General features: G+C 35.0%; 1 protein-coding gene across 3 annotated transcripts in view; it reads left to right on the top strand.

The window, feature by feature from the left end:
* ZC3H6 (zinc finger CCCH-type containing 6) overlaps positions 1–23,285 on the top strand; it is a 66,181-nt gene that overhangs the window by 27,664 nt on the left and 15,232 nt on the right. The window contains exons 3-7 of one of the 3 annotated variants that reach the window (XM_011231153.3): positions 3,491–3,613; positions 14,319–14,568; positions 16,991–17,124; positions 21,644–21,760; positions 22,372–22,483. In XM_011231153.3, coding sequence (XP_011229455.2) covers positions 3,491–3,613; positions 14,319–14,568; positions 16,991–17,124; positions 21,644–21,760; positions 22,372–22,483 — 736 coding nt within the window. The other 2 variants (XM_019804942.2, XM_034659521.1) reach the window with 2 other exon arrangements.

Raw genomic sequence — 23,285 nt, 5'->3', positions numbered from 1 at the left:
TTACATTTATTAACTCACAGTAAAAGGATGTTGCTTCACATTGTCATCCTGGGAGTGAAAAAGAAAGGAGAAGAGGTTAGTGCTGAACTTCACTATTGGTCCTGTTAGTAAAGAAATAGTATGCAAAGAAGGGACAGGGACTAAAGTTATTGGAAAAAGGTTGTGTGAAAGAAATAATTGAGGGACACTTGGGTGGCTCAGTTGGTTGAGCGTCCGACTCTTGATTCAGCTCAGGTCTTGATCTCAGGGTTGTGAGTTCAAGCCCCGCATTGGGTTCCATTTCGGGCATGGAGCCTGCTTATAAATGAATGAATGAATGAATGATAAAATAATTTAAACAAAAACGCAAACCTTTCTAAATACCAAAATGTATACTCCCCAATGATGCAAAATCCAACTCTAAGCTGTGTATAAGAGAAGGGTTTAAAAAATGGGTAAAGTTATGCCAGGCAAATGCAAAGAAAGAAAAGGCAGGAGTCATATTGTTGTGGGGTGCCTGGGTGGCTGAGTTGATTAAGCGTCTGCCTTCGGCTCAGGTCATGATCTTGGGGTCCTGGGATCAAGCCCTGAGTCAGGCCTCCCTGCTCAGCGGGGAGTTTACTTGTCCCTCTCCCTCTGCCCCTCCCCCCTACTCATGCTATGACACTGTCTCTCTCTCAAATAAATAAATAAAATCTTAAGAAAAAAAGTCATAATGTTGATACCTGAAAAAGTGAAAATTAGTTCAAAAAGGCATTTTATAATGTTAAAGGCTATAATTCACAATGAAGTATAAGTTGGTAATATTTATATGCCCCAAAACAGCAACTTTTGTAAAGCAAGAACTATAGGAACTGTAAGAAGAAATAAGAATGCACTAATGACAGGAGATATACCACTATGCCTCTCTTAACCCAAAGAGATCAATCAAGTGGATAAAAAGGTGGTAAGAATATTAAAGAGAGATTATGTAGTGAGCTCTGAATCCTGAGAATACATCTGTGTCTCATCTTTATGGCCATACAGTAGGCTTTATAAGCTCCAATTACTTTGATACAGAGTGGAAGTGTTGCAAAGAGCAATGTCAAACCACAATACACTAAAATTAGATATTACTAATAAAGTCAAAAAACAAAATCTTTTTGCTTTGTAATCCAAATACCTGCTATAAATAGCCTGTGGAACACAGGGGAAACAGATAAAAACTTCAGAATTTCGTGAAAATAATGATAAAATCTTGATGTGTGAGTACCAACAGGACATAGCTAAAGCAATTATTAGGAGAAAAATTAAGAGTATTGCAGTAATAAATGCTAGAAAGTAGCAAATCAAAACAAAAACAAAAAGGAAGGACTTCTAATTAAGTTACAAGCAGAACTTAATGAATTAAAATGAAAAACCGCTAGTTAGTAAAAAAAAAAAGATCAATAATGTATATAAATCATTGGCCAGACTAATCAAGAAAAAGGGGCACCTGGCTGGCTCAGTCAGTGGAACATGGGACTCTTCATCTTGGGGTGTGAGTTTGAGCTCCATGTTGGGTGAGCTTACTTAAGAAAAAAAGAAAAGAAAAAAGGGAAAAGCAAAAATAAAGTTCAGTATGTTGAAGCTAAGAACTTTCAAAACCATCAAGTCCCATCTTCTTTTTAACAGCCTTTCCTTTGTGTATCTTCTTTGGCAGATAAATACTTTCAGCATTTTTCTTGAAAATCTTAACTAGATCACTAGACACAATTTCTACTTTCCATGTTACTGAATGTAGCTGTGTTGTTTAACTTTCTGCCACTGCATAATGAGATTTCCGTTCTTCTGGTTTTAATAAGATATCCCACTTTCCTTTAAGTTGCCTCAAAGGTCAGAATTTTACTACCAATCATCCAAGGCAGTTTATTTATTTATTTATTTAAAGATTTATGTATTTGAGAGAGAGAGCACACAAATATGCACGAGTTGGGGGAGGGGCNTTTTTTTTTAAGATATTTATTTATTTACTCATTCATTCATTCATTTTAGAGAGAAAGAGCCTGTGTGAGAGCAGGGGGAGGGGCAGAAGGAGGAGAGGCAATCTCGAGTAGACTCCACGCTGAGCAAGGAACCCCATGTGGGGCTCAGTCTCACAACCCTGAGGTCATGACCTGAGCCAAAACCAAGAGTCGGACGCTTAACCCTGACTGAGCCACCCAGGCACCCTGCTATATATATGTATTTTTCGATAATAGTCTTCTTCATGGCTTCTTAAAGTCCATATGTTTTCTAGCCTCACTGTTTTGGAATAATCTTAAGAAACTTCTGCCTTAAGCAGAACCTTCTCTTTGGTGATTTTTCAGTACAGTGTCTTCGTTTGAGCTTCTTCTTAATCAAGTCTTATTCCTTTAGTGATCTTTAAGTGAAAATTGTCCTTTGAGCTGGAGCCGACTTCTGCTATTGACTTTAGTAAACTTGGCTTTTGAATGGACAATCCTTTGAGGCGCCTGACCAGCTCAGTCCACAGAGCACATCTCTTGATCTCGGGGTCATGAGTTCAAGCCCTGCATTGGGCATGGAGCCTACCTAAAAAAAGAGAGAGAGAGAGAGAGAAATGGACAATATTTATTTCAAACCCTGACCAACAAATATTAGATAAGCTTGAAGCATTTCATAGCATAATTATAAAAAGATTTCTTCATATCACCTATCAAATCAGCAAAAACAAATAACACCACCACAAAACTAAACCTGAGAACATTTAAGAACAAATGGAAGAAAAGTTTGTCTTTCTTAAAAGAGCCTGTAGGAATGGAGTAGAGGAAAACATCCTTCTACTGTGAAAATATCAGAGTTCAATTTAGTTCAGCAAATTTTTACTGAGTCAGGATCTTCACTGATAAGAACTTCAAGAATTCTTTAGAGAGTGCTTACCCTGAGAAGGTAATTATTTTGACTCAGTGGAGATATGGTGACTTTTTTGGGGAAGTGCCTTCATACTTTAAATAGCTTACTCTTGATATTTACTAATCATTATTAGTTACTTGTGGTTTCCATTTCACTTTTGTTCGATTTTGTGGGTTGGATTTATGTCACATTTATAATTTGGTGTGTTTGGGTATCTTTTAGTTTTAGGGTACTTACGCAAAAGAATAAGAATTCTAAAGCCATGTTAGGTAAAAATAATTAATTCATACTCTACTTATGTTCTATGATCCTCTTTGAAGATCTAATTTTATTCTTGTAAGATTAACTTTAAGATCACTTTTAAGCATAGAAGGGCACAAGTCCTTGGACCACAGGGTTGATGAAGAGAATGCTGCCATTAAATTCTTAAGAAGAGGAAAAGATATACTTTTCCTCAGAAAATTTTAGAGAAGTTGTGGTGGTGGCTTTCGGAGCAACGATTTTTTGGTTAATACTTTAGAACCTACTAGCATATTACAGTCTACTGGTTGGCATTTCTGGCTGAAACAAGCCTATCTAGTTACTAGTTAACGTTTCTTCCTTTTACAAATATAACTATTTGTTTTTTCCTTTCTTTTAGCATAATTCTCCATCTAGTGATGATAGTTCAGACTACAGCCTTGATTCAGATGTCGAACATACAGAAAGTTCCCACAAAAAAAGAGCTGGTTTCTACAGGGATTATGACATTCCATTTTCTCAGGTATTGCCTTTTTTAAAAAAAGTGATCAAATATACATTAATATAAAATTTACCATTTTAACCATTTTTCAACATACAATTCAGTGGCATTAAGTATATTCACAATGTTGTGCAACCATCACCACTATCCATTTCCAGAACTTTTTCATCATCCCAAACAGAAGCTGTGTACCCATCAAATGATAACACCTCACTTCTCCCTACCCACCAGCCCCTGGTAACTGCTGTTCTACTTTGTCTCTATGAATTTGCCTACTCTACAGGCATATAGGTGGAATCATACTATATTTGTCTTTTTCTGTCTGACTTATTTCATTTATCATAATTTTTTGAAGGTTCATCTAGCATGTATCAGAATTTCATTCCTTTTTAAGGCTGGATAATATTCCATCATATGTATGCACCATATTTTGTTTGTGTGGTCCTCTGTTGTTGGACGCATGGATTGCTTCCACCTTTTGACTATTGTGAATAATGTTGCTTATGTACATGGGTGGATGGCATCTCTTCGAGACCCTGCTTTCAGTTCCTTGGAACATATACCTAAGAGTGGAATTGCTGGGTCATATAGTAATCCTGTGTTTAATTTTCTGAGGAACTGCCAAGATGTTTCCATAATGGCTGCAATTTTACATTCCCACCACAATACATGAGGTTTTCCGGTTTCTCCATATCCTTGCCAAACTTGTTATTTTCTGAGGGGTTTTTGCTTTGTTTTGCCTTGGGTTTTATTTTATTTATTTATTTTATAATAGTCTTCCTAAAGGGTGTGAAATGACATTTCATTGTGGTTTTGAGGTATTGCCTTTTATTTATTGATTTTTAAGATTTTATTTATTTGAGAGAGAGAGAAAGTGAGAGAGCACAAGCAGGGGAGGGGTAGAGGGAGAAGCAGACTCCCCGTTGAGCAGGGAGCCCAATGTGGGGCTCCATCCCACGACCTGTGCTGAAGGCAAATGCTTAACTGACTAAGCCACTCAGGCACCTCTTTTAAGGGTAAAATAAAATTTTCAGTTTTATTCTTTGCCTTCTGATATTTTGAAAAAACGTTTTATATTTTTCAGTATAGAAAAAGAGACTTATATAGATGCATGCTATAAATTTTACTTTGAAAATCATACATCATATATTAGATTGCTAGGGTTGTAACAAAATACTACAGACTAGTGGTTTAAACAACAAAAGTTTATTTTCTAGTAGTCTGGTGGCTAGAAGTGCCAGATCAAGATGCCAACAGGGTTGGTATCCTTTGAGGACCATAAGGGAAAGATCTGTTTAGCCTTTTCTCCCAGGCTTGTAGATGGCTAGTGTCTTGCTGCTTTGTCCTCAAACGGTCATTCTGCTGTGCATGCACACCCCTGGTGTCTCTCTGTGTGTCCAGATGCCCTCTTATAATGACATCAGTCAGATTAGATCAGAACCCACCCTAGCAACCTCATTTTAACTTCATCACCTCTTTAAAGGCCTATCTCCAAATGCAGTCACATTCTGATCCCCCTATTGGGGGTTAGGGCTTTCACATATGAATTTTGTGACATCTACCTCTTTAAGTGCAGAAATTATTTGAAGTGTTTTAAATAGAAAAAAATTAAAACCACATGATATACTTTATATCTTTCTCAGGCATGTTGTACTGTATAAACGGTCTTCAGTATAAATAGTATTTTGTGCTAGAAAAATCATGATGCTCTCAGGAACACTGGGGAATATTCAGATCAACCTGCACCTATCTGAAAAACCGCAAACTTTCTGAGTTCTGGTTTCTGCCAATCTGTCAATATGCTTGTCTACAGAGTTACATTCGTTTTCCTAATTTGGTGTTCCTAATCTCTTGTGAGCTTAGAAAACAAAATACTGTGTGTGTTAGAGTTCTTTCATTGCCTTCTGTTTCTCTATTGCCTTTTTTATAGTTGAGGTTGCTCAGTAAGTAACTATTGAATAAATGAAATTTATTATCATATCTTCTTTTAAAATTTGAAAAGAATTATACTCTAGTTAATAATTTTATTGAGTTAGGTGAGTGTATTTGTATGTTCAGTGTGTCTGCTGACTTTGGAGTAAATAGAGCTGCCATTTCTCAGAACATTGTAACAGCTATTCATTAGAATTATTTTTACTACTAATGACAAAATTTTTAAATATATCAAACACTGATGTGGTACCTAAATTTCATCATTTGCAGGTAGATTTATTTTTTAGAAATAATCAAAAGCGGGGCGCCTGGGTGGCTCAGTCATTAAGTGTCTGTCTTCAGCTCAGGTCATGATCCCAGTGTTCTGGGATTGAGCCCCGCCTCGGGTTCCCTACTCAGCAGGAAGCCTGTTTCTCCCTCTCCCACTCCCCCTGCTTGTGTTCCCTCTCTCGCTGCCTTTCTCTCTGTCAAATAAATAAATAAAATCTTAAAAAAAAAAAGAAATAATCAAAAGTTGTTTAGAGACTATTTCAAACAATCAAAAAATGCTCAGAATGATCATTACTATTTCAGATAGCAAAGCAGTTGAAAATATCAAATAATGAGATTTATAAGCTCTTGATTCATAAGCTGCCATAAAAGTTGTTCCAGAAAAGGAGGTATAGAATATTTTAAAACAGTGACAGAAGTATTTTAATAAATATATAGCCTTATATGGGGGCTACGCTGAAGGACAAAATCAATTGTTTGTATACACATTACATTTGTTTTAACTGACTCATATTTTCTTAAACATTCTAGTTATTTATTGTCATTATACTATTATATATCCCTACAAATACAATGTAATTATTTTTGTTTCAAAAATTCAGTTAAAGAAATTAAGAAAAGAAAAGGGATGGTATTTTATATTTACCCACATTTCACTTCCAGTGCTCTTTGTTCCTTTGTGTAGATCTGAATTTCCATCTGGTATCATTTTTTTAAACCTAAAGTACTTAGTCTTTATTTAGCATTGTTTGTGGTGCAGTTTCACTGTCAATAAAATCTCTTAGCTTTTATATATTGGGAAATTGTTTGACTGTTATTTTTAATAACTTTTAATTTTGTCATAATGACTTGTAGAAAAGTTCCAAAAATGGTGCAAAGAATTCCTGTATATCTTTCACCCAGATTCCCAAAATGTTAACATTTTACTGCATATGCTTTGTTTTATCCTTTACCTTTCTTTTCTCCTCTTCTCTTTAGAGGACCTAATTTGCCGTTAAATCCATCTATTAAGTTCTTAATTCCCGTGTTTGTATTTTTCAAACCTAGAAATTTAATTTTTTTTCAGATCTTCAGAATAATTTTATAGTTCCCAGTTTGCTGCTAAAATTCTCATGTCATTTACTTGAAAATAACAAGCGCAGATATTTTAAAATCTGTGTCACGTGAATTTCAATAGCTGGAGTCTGTTTCTATTACTGGTTGCTTCTAGCTGGTCCTCTTGCTGATCTTGTCTCCTTATATGACTAGGTTTTTTTGTTTGCTTTTTGTATTGTCTGCTGAGCATTGTGTTTGCAAAATATAGTGCATTTTGTAAAAATTATATGAGGCCTGGGATGATATTAATTTCCTCCAGAGAGGATTTTTACTTGCTCCTGACAAATTTTTAGTGACCCTTACAAACTTTATTCCAACTTCAGGGTTTGAAACTCTTCTGGGCCACCCAGATGATAGATTGGACTGTAGCCTCTGATCCACGTTTTGAGATTGACCCAAAATTGGTGGGTGGGGTTACTAAGGCTTCTACTTTTTCTAGACTCTGGATTTCTCCTTTTGTTCCCATAGATTAAAGGGGTAGTCAGAAGTGCTCTTGAACCTTTCATCTGATTTTTCATGTCAGGCTGATGCTTTCAGAGCAGAAACTGCCCCAGATGCTGCTCATTTCTCACGATTTTCGTGTCCTCCGTGGATATTAATGGTCCAGTAATCCCTCACACATTTGATAGCTCTCTGATGTTTACGGTGGATTTAAAAAAATATTGTGTCTATCTTTTGTACATTTTTTAGGAGGAGAACTGATTGGAATTTTTTGGTCTGCTAGGAGAAAAGAAATTTCAGTACCATTTCCTCCACATATGTTTTAGAGTTGACTCACTGAGATTAGAAAATACCCTAAGTACACCCTAAAAATCCCATTTTCCTAGATAACAAATGTCTGCTGTATAACTTCTATAATTTAGGCCAAAAAGAGACGATAGTATTAACATCTAGCTACTAAATTTGAGGAGTTAGTATATCTTCCCTTTTCTTCATCCTTATTCAAGACCTCCCATTCCCTTATTTCATGTTTATAGTGATCGTTGTGGGACCAGTTTCCATTTTACAGAAACCAGTCTGTTCTGTAGGCCCTCTAGCCAGGAATCTAGCCTGATAATCAGTCAGCAAAGTGATTGGAGAAACTGTATCCTTTGGTAGAACTTACAGGCTTTTTTATTTCTGTTATATTCTTGCAGGAAGGCTTTAAAAAATACTTGCTAGATCCTTGCTGATGAATGCATTTTGTTCATTCCAAATGATGGACATGTGAAGCATGAGATATTCTCCTAGAGAACTGGGGCTGCTCCTGTAATGTCATCCATTTAGTGCTTCGTGGAACTAGCACTGCATGGGTGATGCCCAGACCCAAATATTAGAGTCTCTCACTGCAGAAGGTGCCCTGGGAGGAGGGGAGGTTTGCATCATTAGAGGGTTACTAGGAATATCTGCAGTTGGGAAAACTAGCTAGGGGGATAAATAGAAAGTTTAGGGGTAATTCTATTTTAAAAAGTAGGAATATGGAGATTATTTTTGTACAAGCTATGAAAAATCAGAGAATTAAATTATTATTAAGAATTAAAAGGTTTGGGGGCATCTGGGTGACTCAGTTGGTTAAACGTCTGCCTTCGGCTCAGGTCACGATCCGGGATCCTGTGATCGAGCCCTTCGTTGGGCTCTCTGCTTGGCTGGGAGCCTGCTTCTCCCTCTCCTTCTGCCTACCACTCTGCCTGCTTATGCTCTCTCTCTCTCTCTCTGTCAAATAAATAAATAAAATCTTAAAAAAAAGAATTAAAAGTTTTTGGGGTGTATGGGTGGTTCAGTCAGTTAAGCATCTGACCTTAATCTTAAGGTCAGATGCTCTTAATCTTAGCTCAGGTCTCGATCCTCAGGGTTGTGAGTTTAAGCCCCCCATTGGGTTCTATGCTGGGCATGGAGCCTGCTTAAAAAAAAAAAAGTTTTTGGGGTGTGTGGGTGGCTCGGTCAGTTAAGCATCCGACTCTTGATCTCAGCTCAGGTCTTGATCCTCAGGGTCATGAGTTCAAGACCCCCATTGGGCTCTATGCTAGGCATGGAGCCTGCTTAAAAGAAAAAAAAAAAAAGAATTAAAAATTTTTATAACAAGCATCTAATCTGCAGAGGAAAGTTCATACTCATTAAAGAGTACTCTTTAGTCCTAGATTATTGAAATATATCATTGAAGCATTAATAGAATCACATTTTTGGGGATTATTTGTTTTTTGGTGTTGAGTTGATTAAGTTCTTTATATATTTTGGATGCTGACCCTTTATCAAATATGTCATTTGCAGATATATTCTGCCATTCAGTAGACTGGCTTTTAGTTTTGCTAGTTGTTTCCTTTGCTGAGCAGAAGCTTTTTATTTTGAGGTAGTCCCAATCGTTTATTTTTGCTTTTGTTTCCCCTGTCTCAAGAGACACATCTAGAAAGATGTATAGCCAATGTCGGAGAAATTACTACCTGTGCCCACTTCTAGGATTTTATGATTTCAGGTCTCACATTTAGGTCCTTAATCCATTTTGAGTTTGTTTTTGTGTATGGTGTAAGAAAGTGGTACAATTTCATTCTTTTGCATGTATCTGTCTAATTTTCCCAGCACCATTTGTTGAAGAGACTTTTTCTTTTTTCTCTTTTAAAAAGATTATTTATTTATTTATTTATTTGAGAGAGAGAAAAAGCAGAATGAGCAGGAGAGAACACAGTGGGGGAGGAGGGTAGAGGGAGAGGGAGAAGTAGACTCCACACTGAGCAGGGAGCCCCAACATGGGGCTCGATCCGAGGATGCTGGTATCATGACCCAAGTCAAACACAGACACTTAACTGACTGAGCCACCCAGGTGCCCTGAGACTGTCTTTTTCCCATTACATATTCTTGCCTCCTTTGTCAAAGATTGATTGACCATATAATTGTGGGGCTATTTCTGGGCTTTCTATTCTGTTCCATTGATCTATGTGTCTGTTTTTGTGCTAGTACCACACTGTTTTGATTACTGCAGCTTTGTAATATAACTTGAAGTCTGGAATTGTGATTCCTCCAGTTTTGTTTTTCTTTTTCAAGATTGTTTTGGCCTATTCGAAGTCTTTTGTGGTTCCGTACAAATTTTAGGATTGTTTATTCTAGTTCTGTAAAAAATGCTGTTGGTATTTTGATAGGGATTGCATTAAATCTGTAGATTGCTTTGGGTAGTATAGACATTTTAACAATATTTGTTGTTCCAATCTATGAGCATGGAATGTCTTTCCATTTGTTTGTGTCATCTTCAATTTCTTTTTTTTTTAAGATTTTATTTATTTCAGAGAGGGAAAGAGAGAGAAAGAGATTACAAGAGAGTACAAGCATGAGTGGGGGGAGAGGGGGAGACTGACTCCTTGCTGAGCAGAGAGCCCAATGTAGGGTTGATACCAGAATGCTGGGATCATGACCTGAGCCCAAGGCAGAACTTTAACCGTCTGAGTCACCCAGGCACCCCTCCTCTTCCATTTCTTTCATCAATATTTTATAGTTTTCATAGTACAGATTTTTCACCTCTTTGGTTAAGTTTATTCCTAGGTATTTTATTATTTTTGGTGCAACTGTAAATGGGATTGTTTTCTTAATTTCTCTTTCTGCTGCTTCATTATTAGTGTATAGAAATCCAACAAATTTCTGTATACTGGTTTTATAGGCTCTGTGACCTTACTGAATACATTTATCAATTCTAGTAGTTTTTTGTGGAGTCATTAGGGCTTTCTCTGTATAGTATCATGTCATCTGCAAATAGTGAAAATTTTACTTCTTCCTTAACCAATTTGGATGCCTTTTATTCCTTTCTCTTGTCTGATTGCTGTGGCTAGGACTTCCAGTACTATGTTGAATAAAAGAGGTGAGAGTTGACATCCTTGTCTTGATCCTGACCTTAGGGGGAAGCTCTCAGTTTTTCCCCATAAAGTATGATGTTAGCTATGGGTTTTTCATATAAGGCCTTTATTATGTTGAGGTATGTTCCTTCTAAACCTACTTTGCTGAGGATTTTTTTTTTTTAAAGATTTTATTTATTTATTTGACAGAGACAGCCAGCGAGAGAGGGAACACAAGCAGGGGGAGTGGGAGAGGAAGAAGCAGGCTCCCAGCAGAGGAGCCTGATGTGGGGCTCAATCCCAGAACGCTGGGATCACGCCCTGAGCCGAAGGCAGACGCTTAATGACTGCGCCACCCAGCCGCCCCTTTGCTGAGGATTTTTATCACGAGTGGATGTTAAGCTCTGTTAAATGTTTTTTCTTTAACTATTGAAATGATCATATGGTTTTTATCCTTTCTCTTATTGATGTGATGTATCACACTGATTGATTTGTGAATATTGAACCACCTTTGCAGCCTAAGAATAAATCCCACTCGAACATCATGAATGATATTTTTAATGTATTGTTGGATTTGGTTTGCTAATATTTTGTTGAGGATTTTTGCATATATGTTGATCAGAGATATTGGCCTATAGTTCTCTTTTTTGGTGGTGTCTTTATCTGATTTTGGAATCAGGGTAATGCTGGCCTCATAGAATGAATTTGCAAGTTTTTCTTCCTCTTCTATTTTTTTGGAAAAGTTGAAGGAGAATAGGTATTAACTCTTCTTTAAATGTTTGGTAGAATTCACCTGTGAAACCATTTGGGTCCTGAGCTTTTGTTTTTGGGAGTTTTTTGATTACTGAATCAATTTCATTGCTAGTAATCAGTCTGTTCAGATTTTCTATTTCTTCCTGATCAGTTTTGGTAGGTTTGTGTTTCTAGGAGTTTATCCATTTCTTCTAGGTTGTCCAGTTATTGGCATATTTTTCATAATATTCTCTTACAGTCTGTTGTGTTTCTGTGGTATTGGTTGTTATTTCACCTCTTTTGTTTCTGATTTTGTTTATTTGAGTCCTTTTTTTTTTTTTAATGAGTTTGACTAGAGATTTAGTCAATTTTGTTGTCTTTTCAAAGAACCAGTTCCTGGTTTCATTGATATGTTCTATTGCTTTTTNGTTTCATTGATCTGTTCTATTGCTTTTTTAGTTTCCCATATCATTTATTTCTCCTTTAATCTTTATTATTTCCTTCCTTCTGCTGATTTTTGGTTTTTGCTCTTTTTCTAACTCCTTTAGGTATAAGGTTAGGTTATTGAAATTTTTTTTCTTTTTGAGGTAGGCTCATGTTGCTATAAATTTCCCTTTTAGAACTGCTTTTGCTACATCTCAAAGATTTTGGACTGTTGTGTTTTTATTTTCACTTGTCTCCATGTATTTTTTTAATTTCTTCTTTGATTTCTTCATTGACCCACTCATTGTTTAGTAGCATGTTACTTAACCTCCATGTATTTGTGCTCATTCCAGATTTTTTTCTTGTGATTAATTTCTAGTTTCATTGTGTTGTGGTCAGAAGAGATGCATGATATAACTTCAATCTTTTTTAATTTGTTGAGACTTGTTTTCTGATCTAATATGTAATCTATTCTGGAGAGTGTACCATGTGCACTTGAAAAGAATGTGTATTCTGTTTTAGGATGGAATGTTCTGAGTATATCTATTAAATCTATCTGGTCTAGTGTGTCATGGAATCACATTTTTTTTTAAAGATTTTATTTATTTATTTGAGAGAGAGAGAGAGTACATGCAGGGGAAGCAGCAGGCAGAGGGAGAGGGAGAAGCAGGCTCCCTACTGAGCAGGGAGCGCGATGAGGGACTTGATCCGAGGACTCCAGGATGATGACTGGGCTGAAGGCAGATGCTTAGCAGACTGAGCCACCCAGGCGCCCCTGGAATCACATTTTTTAATAAAAAGAAAAGTTGGTACCATCCAGCTAATTAATTAATCTTCACCTTAGTCTAAGCAATTATCTTTTATTTTATTTTCATAGTGTTTTTATTAAAAATGTCAGAAACACTGCCTTTTGCCTACAATTATAAATCCCCTTCTGAATTTCTGAAGTGCTAGATGAGAACAGTTGATTTTAGAAAAAACAAACAACAAAAAAAATCTCTAAAACACTGCTTAAAACAAGTCGGAAATCTAATACAATATCTTTAAAATTTAAAATTGATGAGCTGGGGCGCCTGGGTGGCACAGCGGTTAGGCGTCTGCCTTCGGCTCAGGGCATGATCCCGGCGTTATGGGATCGAGCCCCACATCAGGCTCCTCCACTATGAGCCTGCTTCTTCCTCTCCCACTCCCCCTGCTTGTGTCCCCTCTCTCGCTGGCTGTCTCTCTCTCTGTCAAATAAATAAATAAAAAATCTTTAAAAAAAAAAATAAAATAAAATTGATGAGCTAACTGATTTTCTTGATATATTTAGTTAAGTACTTTTTTCTGTTTTATAATTTCTGAAAANGCTGCTTAAAACAAGTCGGAAATCTAATACAATATCTTTAAAATTTAAAATTGATGAGCTAACTGATTTTCTTGATATATTTAGTTAAGTACTTTTTTCTGTTTTATAATTTCTGAAAAGATCCTAACATTTCCCTGCAATTTATTAAAAACACATAGTCTCATGTTGGTAATCTACCATGGCAGACAGTATTTTTATATTATATTTAAAATGTACTAAGCTGAAGATGAGTCATGGTCTGGGTTTTTCTAGATCTTCAAACTGTAATTAGGTGCATTTTTTCTTCCTTTCTTTTAAAAACAATTGACAGAAGATATTACTGAACTAATATAAATATTTTAGTGAATAGAGATAGAATTGAATACTATCATTAAATAAAATTGTAAGACTAGGGGTGCCTAGGTGTCTCAGTTGGTTAAGTGTCCGGGTCTTGATCTCAGGATTGTAAGTTCAAGCCCCACATTAGGCTCCATGCTACTTTAAAAAAAATTGTAGGAGTAAAGTCTATTCTTAGTTTTCATATGCTTTAGTAAAATAAATTATTAATAAAATTAATAATGTATATTATAAGTATTTCCTAATGAGCAATTTTTTCACTTGATGTTTTTAACTTTTGGGGAAATCCTTGTTAGACCTCAGATATAAACATTTCCTTTTTCTAAAATTTCCACACATTTTTTTTTTAAGCATAATATGCTTAAACTTGTCATTTGGGACAGTATTAGGAGAATATATATTTTCTTCCACCTCAAACTATTTTACTATATTTTCCATATTTTCAAAAATACTTTAAATTTTTTGGAAAATGAATACATGTATAATGGTGTGGATTTTTAAGTTACTTTTGTGTACAAAAATTGAGACATGGGAGATGGAAAACAAAAACTGAACAAAACACACTCACCAGCAAGATCTTTGAACTTTATAATGTTTAATAATACCAGAGTAGCACTTAGCTTTTTGAACTTAGTTTAAAATACTGTCATAGACAAGTACTAACCAAGAGTCAGAACTACAACTATCTTTTCCCCTTCTTTCTCCAAATTTCTGAGGGAAAAAAGATGTCCTGTGTTACTATCAATTCATTTATTGAACTGAAAAATCCTGATAACGATTGTCCATTTTCACTTAGCATGGACATTTATCAGGAAGCTACATGACATCAAAGAAGAGTCAACATAACAAAAAATTTAAAAGTAAAGAATATGATGAGTACAGTACGTACAGTGATGACAACTTCGGTACCTACAGTCAGGAAACAGAGGAAGATTTTGCCAGTCAGCTGAAACAATACAGACAAGCGAAAGAAACTTCAACTACTGCTTTAGGATCATCATTTTCTAAAGAACCAGGGAAAAAACAAAGAATGAAAGTTCAGCAAGGTAAGTGTGAAATTGTCAGTCTGTCTTTGAGTATGAGAACCTTATTACAACAGGTAGCTATGGAGTAACAACCTAAATTTCTCAGTCCCTTCTCAAGATCAGCTTATTCCCATGGTTCCTGAATTTGTTTTTATTTTATAGACTTTGAGAATAAATATATTTTTATATAAATATATATATATTTACATAAATATATATATTTATTTTATTTTATAGACTTTGAGACTGCAAATATTTCAGTCTCCATGGTATCTTAATATTTGAATTAGAAAGATATGTTAATATTTTTAAAGTATATAAAAATGTAAAACAACTTTCCCATTATGTTTTTTCCCTCTCCTTGTATAATGATATCAGTATACTGAAAAAAATGGCTTACCTTTTTCAGTTGTTTCTGTTACTCTATGCATTGCTTTATATTTTAGACCTGTAAAGACAGAATTCTGAGGAGCTATTCTTTTATTAGACTTTAAAAGATGGTGATCATCTTTGCTGTGCAAATGTACTTATATTTAGGATTATGGGTATCCTTCAAGATTGGAAATAAAAACATAAACTAAAGAAATTTCTGGAGTGATCATCACTTCATCTGCTGTATTGAGGCACATGATCCATGGAGAGGCCAGGGCAAGTTGCCATAGAAACTATGGGTCACATAAAAGTCTAATCAGCCTTACGAATTGTCCCCTCAATGTCTGCTTCAAGAAAACTGGAGCAAGATGAGGCTGAAGTGAAGGAATTAGCCCCAAACCCAATGTTCCTATACTTTCTATATTGTTGAAAAAAGGCATCAGTTATGAGTAAATGTGATTATTTTTATGACTTTATTTTTTCTTGATTTCTTAGCAAAATTCCTTTGAAAAATATGAACCCAGGCTTTGCTGACCTAAAAAGGAAAGGAATTTGTCTGTGCGTATGCTATTGTAATTAGTAAGTTTGTTCCTGAAGTCTAGACATAGTGGTGTCAGGAATCATTCCACTTGGGGAATAAGGGAACATAGAGAGGTTTTACTCATCCATTCCCACCTGGGGTTTTCCCTTTCAAGCTCTTCCTGTTTGTTCTGTTAAAGAATTGAGTATTCTTTTATTTTTGGTATTCATTTTCCCCGCTTAGTTATGAAAGTAATATATGGTCAAATGCAGAAAACTTTTTCTATGTGTGGAAACAATAACCTAACAAAGATCAAAGATAAAACAAGTAATTTGAATCCTTACACGCAGAAATAATTACTATAAATAGTTTTGGTGTACATTCTTCCAGAATTTTTCTGACAATTATTTTTAGCAAAGAACTATGCATACTGTTTAACTTGTTTTTTCCCTCAACTATGAATTGTATCTCAGTCATTCTTACGTTAATGAGTAGCTTTTAATGCCAACATTCTATTCAATTAAATAGATATACCATAATTTGTCAACAGATTCTTAGGTTTGTGTGATTGTAATCACTTGAGATTTAAGTTGCACCCAGTTTTTTCTTTTAATTCTGTGATTAACCCTGTGTATTTATACCTGTGTCAAAGAACATCTTCACAAATATTTTTTTCTCAAGAATAAATTCTGAAATGCAGAATTGAATCAAAAGATATAGCCACACATTTGAAGATTTTTGATCCACATACCAGGCTGATTTCCAAAAAGTTGGTAGACCAATTTATAACACCCCACCAGTATGTGGAAATGCCAATTTCTCCAAATCCCTACCAATACTATTCTTTGAGGTAAAAATTGGTATGTTATTTTAAAATTTTTAATTTCTCTGATTTCTTTTAATAAAGTAAAACATTTTTTCATATATTTATTTGCTGTTTTGTAGATTTAAGATCACTTAATATGTAAGAAAATGTATTAGTTCAATGTGACTTTGGTAAAATGAGAAGGGACTCTGTATAGTAACTTACTATCCCAAGACATAATTTTTGCAATTCCAGATACTTTTAAATGCCAAGTTTTTTAAAAGTAAAAGACAGGTATAAATTTTACTTGAAAATACATGTGATACCTACTCAAAATTATCACTAGAAACTCAGTTTGGTCACATTAACCACTAATACCTACAATGTCTTCCTTAAGGATGACTATAATATTTAATTCTCTTAAAAACAGAAAGCATTGTTATTTCTTATTCTAAGGAAGATTGAAAAGAACAAAACTAGCTTTGACTTCTGTAGCCATGTGTATTCTTGTGCCCTGCCCTCCTAATAGCCCTTAAAAAAAAAAAAAAAAACAAAAAAGAATGAGAAGCACTACCTGGAAAGTAAAATGTAAAGCTTTAATTAATTTTTTTCATTGACTCTAGAAAGGAAGAAAAGAATTCACTGTATATTATAGACTATTTGAAATATGCTGTTCCCTATAAACTAATAGATTGACAGGTGTGTTGTTTTTCTATAATATTTGAAGTACATTTTAACTCTTTTAGGTATTGAACAGAGGGTTAAGAGTTTTAATGTTGGTCGTGGACGTGGTTTGCCGAAGAAAATCAAACGCAAAGACCGTGGGGGAAGAACCAATAAAGGGCCTAATATTTTTTCAGGAATGGATGACTATCAAGAGGTACTGAGAATTTATAGATAATGAGGAGAGCTTTTCCTTCTTTTAACCTATTTGGCTGCAAAGAAGGCATTGTGATTTTAATGCTACTTTCCTAGTAAATGAAAAATTTCCAGCTAAGATCAAAAGAGTATAAATAGATTCTAAAAAAAAATTAAAAGAATTGTTTTAATTAGTCAAGAAACTGTATAGAGATGCAAATTTAGGTGACCTTGAAATAAAAATAATGTGTTTGAAAGCACCTCAAAATAAAAGTGGTATGTCAGAAAGCAAAAATGTGACTCTAGTAGTTCTCTGTTGTACTTTCTGTTCCTAGGAGTCATCTTCCCCAGATGCAAAGGGCAGTATAATGCTAATAGCTCAGTATGAAGCATCACTAGTAAGAAGGGAGATACTATAGTAGTAAATGAACTTACTAGAACTGAAAGCATTGAAAGAGAAGAAAAGGCAATATAAATGGTTGGAAAGATGAACTTGTGTACCTTGTGTATAGTAGATATTGAATAAATATATGTTAAATTGAATTTTGAACATGCACATTGCAGCCTCGTTGCCACTCTTGGGATTAAAGTGGTCCAAATCCAGTATTCTGCCACTGTTCCAGTAAGATTGATTGAATTATATAGAGCAAGGGTAGGTTATTAAAAGCTACAACCTTGAGTGAGAGCAAAGGGATACCAATATATTGTAATTTGAAAATGCTTGGTTTTCTGATGTCTGGGTTTAAAGATAAGGGGCAAAGATTTCTTAATATGTACTCCTTAGTATACTGTTTAGGGAGATGTTAATAAGTATGACCTAAAAAAGAAGTTCAGGCCCAAATAAATTTGTGAAACCCAGCACATTCCAGTCTACTCTTGGGGATTCTCAGTTGACATTAATGTATTAAAGACTTCTTGCAACTTAGGTATAAAAAGCCTGCTTTACTTTGTTCAATCCATTGTTTTCATATTTTACTTGACCTGGAACATCCCCCCCCAGCCCCTTCCCAATTTATTAACATTCATTGAGCCACTCACTGTTCCATGCAATAGCAGCTGTGGAAACAAGCTTAGAATTTCTGAGTGATTGTAACCTGCCTGTTCATTTTCCTATACTCCTCTAGAATGTGCTGCTTTCCCTAGACCAAATTAATATGAATGTTGTCTGAAAGTAAGCTTTCTCCTGTATCCAATAGGTATACACTATGCTTGGGAAAAAAAATTAGCTTCCAAGAAAGTGTGGCTTTGAACAAGTTACTGCCTATCTCTGAGCTTCAGTTTGCTTAATTTGTAAAATGAAAGTATGGTATTAAATTAACTCTAGGGGGCGCCTGGGTGGCACAGCGGTTAGGCGTCTGCATTCGGCTCAGGGCGTGATCCGGCGTTACGCGATCGAGCCCCACATCAGGCTCCTCTGCTATGAGCCTGCTTCTTCCTCTCCCACTCCCCCTGCTTGTGTTCCCTCTCTCGCTGGCTGTCTCTGTCTCTGTTAAATAAATAAATAAAATCTTTAAAAAAATAAATTAATTAATTAACTCTAAGGAGATCTTCAAGCACTAACATGTTTACAGATCTGGATTGCAACTAATAGATTCCTCCATCATGTTGTAGAAAATCAGAATAAATTATTTCTTTTGCATTCATCAGATTTAGAATATTTTTCCTTTTGTTTATTAAGATTAAAATGTTATCAACTGTGTCAGTTTATTGGCTGTCAAGAGAGATTTCTTGTTATGATTCCAGAAACAACCAGGAGAGTGCCAGAGCCCAAGCAAGTAGCTCATATTCAGGAGTGGTTTGGGGGAAACCTATCCAGGTTAGAGTGAACATGCCAGAGTGGCCAACATAGATCCATTTCCATCCTTTCCAGGGATTGTGAGATCCTCTAAAAGCCAGATAAATTCACAGATACTTGTATGTCCACAAGAACTGTCTTGAAAACTCAAGGGTGGTCACAGAACAAGCAAATTTTTGATAGATTTGAAGGACTTATTTATTCTATTGGCCATTAAACTGCTTAATTTTTTTTGTATTTGTAACAGCTGTTATATTTTCTGTATAAATACATACTATTTTGCTGGCAGATCTTTTCATTCCCTCTTCCTTATATATTTGTAAAAATATTTTATGCTCTTGTTCCTTATGCCAATATAATACATCTCCTAGAGTAAATACATTTTAAAATAACCAAGTAGGTAGTTTAGTTTTCCCTCTCTCCATCTTTCCTTTCTCTCCCTCTTTTTTTTCCCTCCCTCTTTCTTGAATTGTGTTTTCTTAGAGGTAGTGTGATACAGTGCAAAGAGTTCTATCCTGACTCACCATATGACTCTTGGCAAGTCACAAATTAATCTTCACTTTTCACATTTGTCTAGTGAGGGTGATGAACTTTATAAATGACTTTTGTGGTTCTTCCAACTCTTATATTATAAGAGATCTTAAAGATAGAGGACATTTGCTTCTATAGGCTTAGACTTAAAAGATCAGATCTTCTAGGCATGTTACTTTGTCCTAAAATTTTGTTAAAGTTGATTTAGATTTTCTAGAGTATCTTGATTATAATTAAGTTTCTCATGGTTATGGATACTGATATACTTTCTACTCATTTAAACTAAACTAAACTAAAAAACAAAGCAGAAAAACCCACTATCCTCTATTAAAACAATGAGGCACATCATTAGAAAGTAACATAGAATGAGTTATCGATGAAATAAAGGTACAACTTGGTGCATTTTTCAGAGTGGTTTTGGCCTTTTTTGGTGATTACCTAATATTTTACTTTTTAATTTCAGTTACATTCTTCAAGTTGGCCTGTTGATTTTGTATAATGCATTCTCCTTGGCTTCCTATTTTATTATAGCCATCATTCTTTGTACAGAAGGCATATGCGAGCTGGTCATTTATATCTACTTGTTCTATATGAGCCTGGAAATAGAAAATATTTGTGAGTCAAACTCACATAAATTTAAGACGTTTTAAAGGATCCTATCAGAGAACAGTATAAGCAATTTCATTGCGTTTTTCCTGGGGCAATTTGGGTATACTTATATTTTTATTTATTTATTTATTTATTTTTTCGAGGACTCAGCCCCATTCTTTTTTTTTTTATGATTTTTTATTATATTATATTAGTCACCATACAGTACATCCCCGGCTTCCGGTGTAAAGCTCAGTGATTCATTAGTTGCGTATAACACCCAGTGCACCATGCAATACGTGCCCTCCTTACTACCCATCACTGGTCTGTCCCATTCCCCCACCCGCCTTGGGTATACTTATATTTTTAAAAAGAACCTATAGGATTATCTGTTTTCTTGGTATTTTTGTACCTTTTTTCTCAGAATTCTTGCAGTAAAACGTGTATTTCAAACGCAAGCGCTGAGGATCAGATTTAAGTGTAGCCATCTCTTGCCTCCGGTGTTTGCTGTGAGGCAGTTTCCTATTTTCAGTAGGTTGTGTTTTGTTCTCCATCTCCTAGCAAATTGAAGGAAGGGAAACAAATCAAATTAGAAAAGCAAATCGTTATTGTGAGCTCCTGCTGTATACAAAGCATGGTGCATACCAGGTTTTTGAAACGCAGTGCTGTTTTATAGAACTTACGAATGTAAGTCCTGAGCATGGCTAAGCGTCATTCGCTTGTTACTCAATCTTCTAGTACTCATAGCAAAAGTTGGATAGGGGTCTAAGGAGAAAGGAAGGAAAACAGGTAGGGCTGTGAGATTTTCTACCATATACTTCTTTTTGTTATTCTTTAAAAGTTAAAGGAATTACATCCTCCCTTTTTTTTTTCCCAAAGGAATAACCACACATGCAAAAAATCTCTATTTTGGGGGAGATCCATCTAGAGACATACACTCTTAAACATGGGCATATATTCTTTTAGTCTTTTCTCTTTGTCTTTATTTTATAAAATTCAGATCAATTTTCTACTTAGTGAAGTAAACATTTTCTTATGTCCCTAAATTGTCTTTCCATCTCATCAGTTTGCATTGATTACGTACTAATCTACCGCTGATCGGCATCGTAATGTATTTGGTCTCATTGTTTGGGATGTGTGGAGTAATTCTAGGTGTCTGTGTGTTGTTTTATCATGTAAAGTAATTCTGCAGTAGTTATTTTTGTGAATAAATGTATGTATGCCTCCCTGATAATTCCTTCAGAATACTTCTGAAAAGTACAATTTTTTTGTCAAACAGTATGGATATCATAAATCTTTTATAACATAGCTATCAACAATCACAAGAATGCACATTTAACATCTTTGCCAACAGAGTATTATTGTTACTTTTCAAGCTTTTCATAATTTTGTTTTAAAAAAGTAGTTGTACATCCTCATTAAAATAGAAATAGGGTTCTTTGCGTCCACTAGTAGCAATGAGCAGTGTATTAGAAGCCTATCTCTCTAAATAAATGAATAGCATCTGAATGTCCCCTCTTGACCACTTTAGTAATTTGTACTGCTTTCCCAATCCATTTGACTATCCATTTTAGTACATATTTAATATTTCACATGTTGTATTCAAATTAATTTTTCTTTCTTACAGTATAGTAAACCAGGGAAAAAATGGAAGGTTATGACTCAGGAATTCATTAATCAGCACACAGTGGAACACAAAGGAAAACAAATCTGTAAATACTTTCTGGAAGGGAGATGTATTAAGGTAAATTTTGGGGGGTATCATAAATCATTTTAACTTCCAAAATAATCTTTAAAATGTAGAGTCTTTTGAGGGGGTCGTTAGTTTTTTTCATTTCTCATACAGTTGTAATAATAAAGCTGGTTCTTCAAAGTGTATCTATGGAAATACTGTACATCAGAGCTCATTTAATTATATTCTGGGACAGTAATATAATTTGTTGAACTCAGATTTTTTTAACAAACACATAACGCTGACTGTGTGGCAAGTACTGTTCAAAGTGGATTACAATATTAAATGTTTTAATCTTTACAGCAACCCTATGAAGTAGTTACTGTTATTATCCCCATTTTAAACACAAACAGACCAGGAGGTCAAATAAGCGCCCACAGTAGCTCAGCTAGAAATGGTGAGTGCTGGTGTAATCTAGGCAGCAGCTGCTGGGGCCATGCTCACTGCGCTGCCCCTGCACATAGCCACATCCACTGTCTTGGGCAAGACTTCCAAGGGGTTGTTTGAATTGTTAGTAGATCATTATTTAAACACTGAAGATATGCCCATAGTTCCACCATGACACAACATAGAGAGAACTCAATTGTTTCTTTTTTTCTCTTTCTTTTTTTCTTTTGTGACAGGGAGATCAGTGTAAATTTGATCATGATGCAGAGCTGGAGAAGAGAAAGGAGATCTGCAAATTTTATTTACAAGGATATTGTACCAAAGGAGAGAACTGCATTTATATGCATAATATCCTTTATTAAAAAGATGTTAACCAAAATACTGAGGGTAAAACATTACTGAGGTTTTTCAAAATCTCTAGAAAACCTACTTTGGTTTTAAATTTAAAATAGAATCTTCTATTGTCATATTTTTTTTCTCTTGATCCTGTCAAAGTATTGATTACAGTAATAAATTTTCTAAAACCCCTCAGGAATTCCCTGACTGTAAACCACCTGAAAATGGCATAATTTTCAATAAACTTCTGGATTTAATATTTTCTTTAGAAGTTTAAAATTTGTTTCCAGGGGCGCCTGGGTGGCACAGCGGTTAAGCGTCTGCCTTTGGCTCAGGGCGTGATCCCGGCGTTCTGGGATCGAGCCCCACATCAGGCTCCTCCACTATGAGCCTGCTTCTTCCTCTCCCACTCCCCCTGCTTGTGTTCCCTCTCTCGCTGGCTGTCTCTCTCTGTCGAATAAATAAATAAAATATTTAAAAAAAAAAGTTTAAAATTTGTTTCCAAAATCACAAGATAGCTTAGCTTGTAGTTTTCATGTTGGGATATTTGACTTTAACATAACCTATTGAGCCCTTTTGTTTTCTTCATAGATAGAAGCTCTTGCTACAAAATTTATTTGCTCTGTCTACAATTTTTATTGTGTAAAGTAACAGAACTTACATAATTGACATACTATAGTATTTGCTGTAACAATTATATTTTTTCTTTAAAAAATTTTCTAGCTTAATATAGTAAGGAAGATTAAAATCTTTGACTGTTTTGCTGTATAATTGAAATATTTCATCTTAAAAATTAAATTGTCCTAATCTGACA

The sequence above is a fragment of the Ailuropoda melanoleuca genome, chromosome 4 (assembly GCF_002007445.2).
Source record: "Ailuropoda melanoleuca isolate Jingjing chromosome 4, ASM200744v2, whole genome shotgun sequence".
Taxonomy (NCBI): domain Eukaryota; kingdom Metazoa; phylum Chordata; class Mammalia; order Carnivora; family Ursidae; genus Ailuropoda; species Ailuropoda melanoleuca.
Note: the sequence above shows the minus strand (reverse complement) of the source record. Positions and strands in the feature narration are given on the sequence as shown.